The 11,792-nt window shown below is 36.8% G+C and overlaps 1 protein-coding gene across 2 annotated transcripts; it reads left to right on the top strand.

The window, feature by feature from the left end:
• The first annotated feature begins 1,590 nt into the window (after positions 1–1,590).
• maf1a (MAF1 homolog, negative regulator of RNA polymerase III a) lies at positions 1,591–11,717 on the top strand. Of its 2 annotated transcripts, none has more exons than XM_027144171.2 (7): positions 1,591–2,251; positions 2,449–2,577; positions 6,809–6,977; positions 7,122–7,243; positions 7,385–7,504; positions 7,636–7,722; positions 8,356–9,636. In XM_027144171.2, the coding sequence occupies exons 1-7, from the start codon at positions 2,169–2,171 to the stop codon at positions 8,393–8,395; spliced, it is 750 nt and encodes a 249-aa protein (XP_026999972.1). In that variant the 5' UTR covers positions 1,591–2,168; the 3' UTR covers positions 8,396–9,636. The 2 variants fall into 2 exon arrangements, with proteins under 2 accessions (XP_026999972.1, XP_026999973.1); XM_027144172.2 differs by lacking the exon at positions 8,356–9,636 and adding an exon at positions 10,685–11,717 and having other exon boundaries at positions 1,592–2,251.
• Positions 11,718–11,792: the final 75 nt, after the last annotated feature.

The raw sequence follows: 11,792 nt of genomic DNA, 5'->3' as shown, positions 1-11,792 counted from the left end.
AAGTAGCATCTCAAAGCGCTTCACAGAAGAAAAAATATGGTCCTGGTAAGGAATGCCCATTAGCCTCTTTGTCACTTTACTTGATAGAGACTTTTAACTGCCCTCTAAGATGCTATGGATCTTTTGTACCTGCACCATTGAGAGCATCTTGATGGAAAGCATCACAGCCTGGTTTGGGAACAGTACCCAGCAGGATAGGCAGGCTCTCCAGAGGGTGGTGTGATCAACTGAGTGCACAATCCGTACTGAGCTTTCAGACCTGCCTTCGATCTTCAGCAAGTGGTGCTGGACCAAGGGGAGGAACATGACCTGAATGACCTCAGTAATGAACAAGGGACTCTTCTATCTATTGCAATCTGGGAAGCAGCTCTTGAATGCAAACATAGAGAATAATGATGTTTCACTTTCCAAATGCAAATGCTTTGCCTATGGAGAGCAGAGAATCTGAAGAGAAGTCAGGCAACATTTCATCTAGTGTACATAAATTTTCATTAGTATGTATAGTATGTAGTAATTTAAGTTTTATTACACTATAGTTTTATAGGATTAACATTTTATGTAATTTGAAACTTACAGACAACTAGGATTTACAATGTAAATGTATGATTTGCAAATATTGATAAAATATTTCAGTTTCCAAGTGGATTGAAAGTACTGTATCTCAAATTGTGTTTCAATGGTAAAAGCACAATCAACTCATATTTTTGCAAAAACTGTTTCAATATCCTATTGTCATGAGAGCTTATATTGCAGCTCTGACTTGCCTTCATGACTTTTTGACATGTTGGAAAGCTCATAATTTTTTTGTTTTGGGTGCCCGCTTTATCATCCATGAAAAGAACCTTGAAGGTAATAAGCATCTCCCCAAGACAAATTAAATAACGCAACCTCAGCTCAAAGCAAAGTCAATCAGACATAATGGATTGTCCCTATTATGACATAAAGAAACCATACTCATTATGCCTCAAAGCTTTCAGAACCTGGAGATTATATGACATTACATGATATAGGTCAGTGGTGTGTGGTGACTTACAAATCAGAATCTAATCAGAACGATATCAAAATGTGCACAGTTAAATCCAAAAAGAACATAGTTATAGTGCAGACTTTACATTCAAGAGACCTGACAGACTCTTGATGTGAAATCAGAATGCCTAATTTAAAGCAATATTTGGACACACATTTAGCAGACACCTCTATTCAGAGTGATTTACAACTGAGCAATTGAGGGTTAAGGGCCTTGCTCAGGGGCCCTTGCTCAGTGGCAGCTTGGCAGACCTGGGGATTGAACCCATGACCTTCCAATCAGTAGTCAAACCCCTTAACCACCAAGCTACCACATCCCACTTATTTACATCTAGGGACATAACAGGATCACCTGTTATGTAGCCAATCAGTATGGTTTTAGGACAGGTAAGCACCTAGATACCTCGCACATCTGCAGAGCCTCCCACAACAAATGTCGAGGTACACGTTCATAGATAGACCTTCTCCAAATCCAAGAACATGAAGCCCCACTCACCCGCTGGTCTTGGAGCTCCAGTCCAGTAGGTGTCAGTACAGTAGTCACATTGTTCCGCCTTTCAGATTTACCGGAAGTGAAAATGACGTCTGGGAGGACGTTGTATATTGTGTGACTAATATTATAGATAGAAATTCAAATTAAGTCGCTTCTCTGTTTAAGACGACTACACGCAAAAGAAAGGCTTATATAAGCCGTGTTCTTCTGCTTAAGGTCTGATACAATAGCTGGGATGCCTCATTTCCTTCATAATTTACCCTTTAATAGGAGGAATTGGAAATTTCACAGTAAGAATTTTACAGAAGATTTATTTATCAGATATAGAAGTGCAGTAAGCCCGCGACAAAGACCTCTGCGTGTGTGTTTACGTTTGCAGTGACTTATAAACGACACTGCTCTGTTTTACTGTCGCCTTTTTTTTATAAGAAAAAAAAACTGCTCCAATTTAAATGGCTAAGAACGCTTCACTTCTGCGCTTTTGAGTGTTTTATATATAGTATGTTTTATACAGACAGTATTTATACAGTATGTTTGTGTAGCGAAGAGTTTTATGTTTTTACTCAACAGTTTTTTTCATGTAGTAAAGTTCTGGTAGTTTTTTGGTAGTGAGGTCTTAGGCCCCAGTTTTCAGTAAAAAACAACAACAATGAAGCTTCTGGAAAATTCGAGTTTTGATGCCATTAATACTCAGCTTACTATAGAGACTGGAGACTGTAAGATAATCGGAAGGTAAGTGTTTTGTTATTGTTTTTTGTCTTTTTTCCCCCATTTGACTGTACAGCAAAACATACTGTAGCTAATATCACTAGAAGTAGTTTTAAAGTACCATGTTTATGAGTATCATGATATACACATAGTGGGTATGCATTCTTTATCTATAATCATTACATTCATTTCCTTCAACTTCTGCTGCTTTTCTTTTTTAGAATTGAAAGTTACTCCTGCAAAATGGCAGGTGAAGACAAGCAGATGTTTAAGCAGTTCTGCCAGGAGGGACAGCCTCATGTGCTGGAAGCTCTGTCACCTCCTCAGATGTCTGGAATCAGCCCTAACAAGTATACACATGGCAATGCTTTCCCTACTTTTACCGGGGTTGGATAAAATAATGTGAACACTGATGAAATATGTTATATCTCTTTATTAATAAGGGGTTGGACCACCATTTGCAATTAATACAGTTTCCAACCTTTTTGGGATCGATTCATACCACTTCTGAATATTTTCTAGTAGAATTTTGTACCATTCATCAAGAAAAATTTCATGTAGTTGATCAGAAAGGTTGGAGCAGGGAGCCTGCTTGTCACACTTCTTTCCAAAATTTCATTATCAATTTTTGCATTGGTGTCTGTGATTAATAGTTTCTTTCATAGATGTTGGCTTTGTGAAGTTCTCTGCATTTGCTCCTCAAGCAAAACATGACCTAGTATTCTTGCTGATGGACTTGTATCCCATTCCAGCCTTGTGCATGTCTATAATCTTGTCTCTGACACCCTTTGACAGCTCTTTGGTTCTTGCCCATTGTGGTGTAGAGGTTTGAATGAAAGATTGATTCTTTGAAGGTGTCTTTTATACACATAAAGATTAGGAGTACTTTTATAAGGGACAGGACTAATTTGTATTCCTTTTGGGCACATAACCAGTCTGTGGGGTCAGAATTTTTTCTTATTATGGATAATTAAAAACTTACAAAATCAGCAGGGGATCAGGGATCAGCTCCCCTCTCCTCTCCATGTGGTGATTTAATAGGTTGTTTTTTTTTTTTTATCAGGAAGTAGGCAGATGGTAATGGTCGGAGGGGGTTCGTCTTCTCCCCTTCTACCAGCAACAACTGGCCCCAGCAATGCTTCAGCTAATCATCCTTTTTTGTTCCTTTCCGAAGCTCCTATTAGACAGCATTATTACAGCACAGGTGTGCCTTAGGCTGGCCACAATAAAAGGCCACTCTAAAATGTGCAGTTTTTATCACACAGCACAATGGCACAGATGTCGCAAATTTTGAGTGAGCATGCAATTGGCATGCTGACTGCAGCAATGTCCACCAGAGATGTTGCCAGATAATTGAATGTTCATTTCTCTACCATAAGCTGTCTCCTAAGGCGGACAGAGAACTTGGAAGTACATCCAACTGGCCTCACAACCGCAGACCACGTGTAACCACACCAGCCCAACATCCAGCATCAACATACCCTGTTGCTTGAAAGCTTGTGAACTCTTTAGAAATTCCTATATTTCTGCATAAAAGGAAAAACATCATAAGAAGTTCCAAAAGTAAACAAATAGAACACAATCAAACAAATGAGCCAAATATATTATACTTCTTCATCTGTAACTTGCAGAAGTATGAGAACCTTTTGTTTCAGTATCTGTTGTGAGCCCTTGTGAAGCAATAACTGCAAGTAAAGTGTCCGGTAAAATTTGATGAGTCCTGCACAATGTCTTGGAAGATTTTATCTCATCTTTCAGTACAGAACAGCTTCAACACTTGGGTTTTGTTGGGTGTCCTGCCATTTTTCTTTAAAATTCAGTATTTTAATCCTGAATACACTGTTCAGTAAATGCTTGCAAGCTGTCCTGGCCCAGATGCAGCAATGCAGGCCAAAAGCATGATAATACCACCAGCAGGTTTCACATAAGGTATAAGGTTCTTATTGTGGAATTCAGTATTTTCCTTTCTCCAAAAATTTGCCTTTTTTTAAACCAAAAAGTTTTACTTTATTTTATTTACAGCTTTATTTATCCATAGATTTCCTTTTCCAATATTCATCTGGCTTGTCCACATAATGTTTAGCAAACGTTATGGGTAGCAATGTCCTTTTTGGAGAGTAGTTGTTGAACACCAAGGTTGTTCAGTGTTCACCTGATAGCAGACACCCACACATTAGCCAAAGTAAACGGGCCTTTGGTTGCTTGATGTTGCCCTGTATTTCCAATCTATTACATGTCCTGCTTTTGGAGTGATCTTTGTTGGTTGACCATTTCTGGGGAAGGTACCAATGGTCTTAAATTTCCTCTATTTGTCCAGAATCTGTCTGATTATTGATATGTAGAGTTCCATTTTTTTTTGACATGATCCACTTTCACAAAGTAAATACTATAGAGGTTCACATACTTCTGCCACAGGAATATACACTGAACATTAGTATAATATTATCATTCAATTACCAAGTATAATATTTGTCTCTACTTTGTTTGATTGGGTTCACTTTGTCTGTGTTCAAATGACTATGTATGTATATACAGTGCCTTGCAAAAATGTTCAAACCCCTGAACAATTCTCTCATATGATCAAATTATAAATGGTACACTGTAATTTAATTCTGATAGATATTTTGTTTGAAAACATTAACACTCAAAATCAATTGTTGGAAGGTGATTTTGTGAATTATTTTTTGTATAATATTTCTAGAAGAAAAAAAATCAGATATGCAGAACTATAAAAATACTGAACAGTGCCCAGAATATTTTGTGATGTTGGTGGAGGAAACATTTACTGATTGCACACTGGACATGCAACAATTTAGGTGGTAAACTGTGTTGTGACTGTAATTCTCCCGGAGGGTAGACTCAACAAAGAACAATACATGTTTCACATTTACAGCTCATGTATGGTGCTGGCACTATTGATACCATCGTTTGACATTGGTATGAGTGACCAAAGGTTTGGTTATAGAAGCTTGACCATGAATATTGACTGTTTGGAGCTCCCAATGAACAGTTTTCATGGACACAGGAGAGTCAATGAGTGCATTTTATTTTGCCCTGAGCTGGATACAGTTCACATTAGTATGCACACTAGGTCTTCTCGCGTTTTTAAAGAAAGACCCGACCTGAGACAAACCCGAAAAAATTAAAACCCCGAGTCCGACCCGACCCGTTGGGATTTTTTTTTTTACTTGACTGGACCCGAATGTTGCATAACTCTACACTAAAATAACCGCGACAGAGTGGATTCAAAATTGATTGACGGGTCTGTTTCAACAAAAATTAGCTTACCGCCAGCCACACATGTCTCAAGTAGTCTTGGCAAACAGAGGAGAGGTTGGGAAAGACTCGAGTCGATGCACACACATGAGATACAGTAGTTCGGGTCTTCTCTGGTCCGTTTGGTAAAAACACATTCATTTTAAATTACCCGAGACTCGATGCCGCTATTATACCTGACCCGTGTCCGAGGCACACGTGAAACTTTTAGACCCGAACCCGCTCGGATCTCGGGTCGGACCTTGGGAGACCTGGGTGGACCCGTGGAGACCTCTAATGCACCCATCCCTTCCAGACTGCTTCCTCTTGTTGATGGATGTGGTTGGTCTTTCATGGTGGTATTACCCTGGATACTGTGGCTCTCAATAGACCACAAATATTTGCTGTCCTGGTCACAGCCCCAGGACAGACGCCCCAGCGAGATGCACGCCAACCATTTGTCCTTTTTTGAACTTTAACATGTCTTCCATTATGTTGTGTGGATTGAAATATTTTATGTCCTGTATCTATTTGATTTTTTGCATTGTGCAGATGCCACAATAATGGGTGACTCGATAATTACATGAATGTGGTGGCATACATGTGTTCTTAATAAAGTGGTCTGTGAGTGTGTGCATGCACTGCCTGGCCAAAATAAGTCACCATCTGGATTTAACTAATCAAATAGGTAAGAGCATTACACTGAAAAACCATAGAAGTGATTTAGATGTTGTTTTAAACTGGCAACAAGTTTTTCAACCCTAACTGAATCAGTAAGGCAGTGTTGTGAACTCTCTACAATACAGACTACTGCACAAGGAAATCCAAGTCTCCTGGTCTTCTCTGGAAAAAGTTCACAACAGTAGCTTCTCTGTTTTTAAACAGCTATGTTGAAAGACATTCTCTGATTGTATAAAAAAATTCAGTACGGTTACATTTTTGCCCTGCATCAAGACACAGGAAATAGGAGTTTGGGTTGAGAACTGTCCAAACCATTATTACAACCTGGAAGGATAGAGGTGAAACATAATCTTTGAAGAAATGTGGGTGGAATAAAATTCGGAGAGTTCATGATGGGAGATTAATTAAAGTTTGGTAATATCAAACGGTAAAACAACAACAACAAAAAACAAACAAACAAACAATAAAACTGTTATGTTTCATAGTGAAAGTAAGTACATTTCCACATGACCAATGCAAAGAGATTTACAAGGATTGGTATTCCTGTCTCCAAGCTGATCCAATGAAATATTGTGTGAGATGTATTTTTTGGCCAGGCAGTTCATTCTAATTCTCTATCTATCTATCGATCGATCGCACTTTCAGGCTTAGTCACAGTCAAAGTGGTGATGAACTGGAGAGTCCACTTTCTGATAAATGTAGCAGGAAGACTCTGTTCTACTTGATTGCTACTCTCAACGAGTCCTTCAGGCCGGACTACGACTTCAGCCGCACCCGAGGGTGTGACTTCAGTAGAGAGCCCAGTGTCAATTGGGTAGGGGCATTTTCACAGATACAAATGTTGTCAAAACTATGCATCATGCTAAAGAGCTGTTTAAATTATACTTGCTGAGACTAAAGGAGGAATGCAAGCTCGGCAAAGCTAAAGCTGATCTATTTCATGCCGGTGTTTTTTCAGGTGTTTAATGCTGTGAATAGCAGCTTGTCTACTGCTGCTGGGGAGGCATACAGCAGCTTGCAGCATCAGCTCTGGGAGGCCATTGACAATGAGATCAGTTTGGCTGAGTGTGACATTTATAGGTACAACTGAATTAAATACAAAATCAGACATTTTGAAAATATCCTTGTTCTTTGAACATGAATAATCACTTGATCTTACTTTATGCTTTATGGTTAGGATACTTATGTACTACTAATAGACATTTTTGGATTTAATTTCAGCTATAATCCAGACCTTGATTCTGACCCATATGGAGAAGAAGGCAACATGTGGTCCTTCAACTATTTCTTCTATAATAAGAGGCTGAAAAGAATTGTGTTCTTCACATGCCGCTCTGTTAGGTACGATTTGTTGTTCATGTTACATCTCAATTTGATACATGTATAAAAAGTTACAGTGAATTTGTAAACTAAATATTTCTCATATGAGTAAATTGTGTTTGTGTGTAATACCTGTTTAAATTGGATTCTAGTCTTTTTATGACTCCACAAGACTCGGGCATTGAAACAGAGCCGCACCTGGACTTGGACGAAGGTGGCTTTCAGGTGGATGAAGAGAGGTGAGAACCTTACCTTAGATGTGAGATCCACCTATGTACTGTCAGCTATATGTGGTTGAAATGACAACAATAGCTTCTTGACTTGACCTCACTAAGATTATAGAGAATAAAATGTAATAAAATATATAAAAAAAATTTTTTTTACTATAATCAATACAATAAAAAATATATGAATAATATTTTACAAAAATGAATATTACACCTAAACTGTTTGCAGTTAGCATAACTCCTAGGACACATTTCTTTTATACTGTAGATAAAATTGATCAGAATTGCAAAATATTTGAACACGATATGTGCTAAATAAAAAGATTATTCATAGCCCTTTCAATCTTAATTGTATACATTGTACAGTATACAGTCAAATGAAATGACACTTCATCTTACTGTATAATGCTGATAATGCATACTTCAAGCACACGTGCTGACAGGACATAAAGTGCAGTGAAAAAAAAAAAGCAGTATGCAGTGGGGGCAGTAGGAAAATTTAACATTACAGTAAAATACACTTGTTACGCTAAACACATTTTCTTATATCAAGTTATCTAACAGACATTTATGGATATATTTTAGAGAAACATTGGCTATTAAACATCTGTTTACAATGACAATTTTTACATTTTTTTCTGACAGTAATATCCATTGCGGGCATCGACTATTATGTGCCCAGTGAAGATGTAATAATTCCACTGCCTTGCTTCTGAATGCCTTGGGTGTCTCTTGGAGTCATATTTCTTTTTCTGTTTTGTAATAAGTGTTTGTTCTTTATGACTACAGTAGGATAAAACATTTTATCAACAGGAACTCCACACATTGAGGTAGGGCTGGGCGATAAAATGATAACGATATGTATCGCGATAGACACGTGATCGATAGCAATATAAAATGTGCTCGATAAGACGTTCGATATTTTTTATTCTTCGTCGGAAGAAAACAGAAGTTGCGAAGCAAGTTTGGTTGCATTAACAAAGACGCTCACTCTCTGGTAACCTAGAAACTTGGGGAGTGACACTCTAACAGCCAATCATGTAACAGTATCAAGTTTGGTTGCGACATATTGTTGTCTTGTGCTGGTGCTGGATTCCTCTTCAGTAACCGGCGACTGATAAGCAGAAAATGATCGCTGCAGCGAGCGAGGAAATTGTAAATAAAAGAGGAAAAGTCAGCTCGCCAGTATGGCAGTTGTTTGGATATTATAACTAAGGCTGAAATGATTCCTCAAGTAACTCGATTACAAAAATTGTTTGAGGCAAATTCCTCTGCTTCGAAGCCTCTTTGATTTAATTTTAAAGCTCTCATCACGTTATTGTGCAATTATTTTGTCTGTACGCGCACACGCGCGTGTGTGTGACAACGCACTTATGTAAAAGCGGGAGGAGATGCGTGGAGTTAGCGGTCTTTTGACTTGAGGGTGCGTGCGGGCTGCAAAATGGAAGGGCACGATAACAGTCAATGAGCAAAGAGAAGAAACAAACAGGACAAAACGCCAGAAAATGTCCAAGTTTTGGGACACTATTAGAGCGTCTGTTTTAAGCAGCAGGAAACATTTCTTCAAAGCGCAGGGCAAGCCTCAATTCTGAGCATGTTGATACCTTTTTTCGTTGCAATCACATGCTCGTTTAAAGACTTTTAAAGCAGAGAGAAAGAGAGCGAGAGAGAGAGACTTTTATATATGTATATGCTTAAAGCACTCGGTGTGGCCTCTAGGTCCAAGTTCTGGTACATGTTTTTTGCCTCTTAAATACCATAAAGCATTCCAAATTAGACAGTAAAGTTTTGTTATGGCTGAGCTGTAGATTTTGAATCTTTTAGTTCTGAAAGTTAAATTGCATGACTTAAAGGCAATATTTTTGTATTATTGTTACTGTTTCATATTTCTGCAGGTTTTATATTTCAAACAATGTTACTGTAGTGTATCAGGTTTTTTTTTTCATATTACAGTTATCAGTCTACCTCAGTTTTATTTATTTTTACAGAACACTGCACATATTTTAAAACACTTTATTTACCAGAAGGTGAACAGCTAGTGAACTTCCTAGCACTAAACTTACACTAAATTCTCAGGTTTCTCTGTTTATATTTAACACTTTGCACTATTTTATTACACTTTATTAAGCATTTCTTACATTTTATTTCATTTTGCATCTTAAATGTTAAGAGATAATTGTTAAGTGTACATTGTGACTTTAGACTTATGTTTACATTTTAGTTATTTGAGTTTTCCTGGTTGTTGACATTTCTGTCTTAATAACTGAGGGGATTATGATCAGAGGAAGGTTAAGTTTAAAATTAAAATGTTTAAATGTAATATATTTTTCTCCTGGTCCTTATTTTAAATGGGTCATAAAAAAGTTCAATATATATAGATATCGGCCGATATGAAACACTGATATCGTGATACAGTTTTCGGCCATATCGCCCAGCCCTACATTGGGGTTTTATCTTTTAAGTGTTTTAGTGTGAAATTCCTGAGAAATTCTGACCAAATTTTTTATTTAATAAAAATTGATCATTACATTATTTAAAGTCAATTGTTGTATTTTACACATCATTAATAATCAGCGTGTTGAATGAACCGTTTTAGTCTTTGCCTTCCGGTCCTTTTTAAATGACTGCATCTTTCAGACTTACATTGTACAATTACAGATACATTTACTGTCTATGCACAATTTAAGACTAGTCAAGTAAAAACATCGCAAGTACAAGAATCACATTTTCATGACCAATGCAAAGTGGTTGCCAAAGTGGAATTGCAATTTGATATTTTAAGTTTTTAAACTGGTGTAATTCTGTCATCATGAAAAAAAAAACTACACCAGTCCTTACACTCATTGTACATTGTCATTCATGAAAACACAGATATAAATGATTTGTCTTAATCATGCCTACATACACAGGTAATTGAACTGCAAATAGACTGTCTTAATTATTAGCTAACTTTTTGTACCATTTTTTCCACCAGCTGAAGTGTTCTGCCATGTTTGTCCACCCCCTCCACCAGTAAGCTTTAAGAATGATCACTTTTATGTATCTAGTTATCAACTTTTGGTTGCTGTGATATTAAGGGACCAAACATATTTGATTCATATTGTCATGAAAGTTTTTGTGGGGCATTTTCTTAGAGTATGTTAGGGTGGCCACTGAGTAGTTTTATTGTTGTTTTATTACCGGTGTGTTGGGGTTGGTGGCTTTGGGAAATGGCTTTTATGCTTCTGTGCTTATGCTGCACATTGCACTTAGACCTGAAGTAGGGCCAGCCAACATCATAATACGATAGCTTTATTGAAATATATTAACATAAAGATACACTGGGTGTAACTTCTATTTAAACAAGACTGTGATTTTTTATTTTTATTTTTTTTTGCTTGACTTTAATACCTGTTAAATAGGTTGATTTTTTTTTTCCTGGCTGCAAATTTATATAACAGAAGCTGTACCATTTGGTTAATTTCCATTAAATGATTATTATTAGCATAATCCATGTTGAGATTCAGATCAGATTCACTGTTTTGATAAACAATTACCTCCTAATGTTTTTCAAGTTAAATATAACAATAATAAGCTCAGTATTTTCTCTGTGATGGAAGCTACTCAAAAAAATCCCTGAGTGAAATATGGTGTTAAGAATACATATAAAGTCATCATTAGGAATTATTGGTTTATTTTTTCCAAAATGAATGATGAATATCTGTTTGTTTATATCTGAATATTTGTTTTTTGGGATTTGTGACTAGACTGTGCTGGGCTTTTATATTGAACTGTGATACTTTCGTACTTTCCTAATCCGAGATAAGCTACAGGGAACAAGTAAGAATTTTGTCACACATTATTGAATTTTAAATTTTAAAAATACAAATAAATTGTACTCAAAATATTTATGTTTAGGTGAATGCAGACAGCAACCTCACATAAAAGAGCTATGAAAAGCTTAAAGTTGTAATTGAATTTGTTTATTATATTTGTACTGTATATTAAATGAGTCTTTTGTTATGGAACAAAAACTGTTTTTTTTTTTTTTTTTTTATGTATATGGCCAACTCAGAAGATGAACATGGTCAGACCTGTGTGCT

The sequence above is a fragment of the Tachysurus fulvidraco genome, chromosome 2 (assembly GCF_022655615.1).
Source record: "Tachysurus fulvidraco isolate hzauxx_2018 chromosome 2, HZAU_PFXX_2.0, whole genome shotgun sequence".
Taxonomy (NCBI): Eukaryota; Metazoa; Chordata; class Actinopteri; order Siluriformes; family Bagridae; genus Tachysurus; species Tachysurus fulvidraco.
The sequence above is the reverse complement of the archived record's forward strand: the minus strand, read 5'-3'. Positions and strand labels throughout refer to the sequence as shown.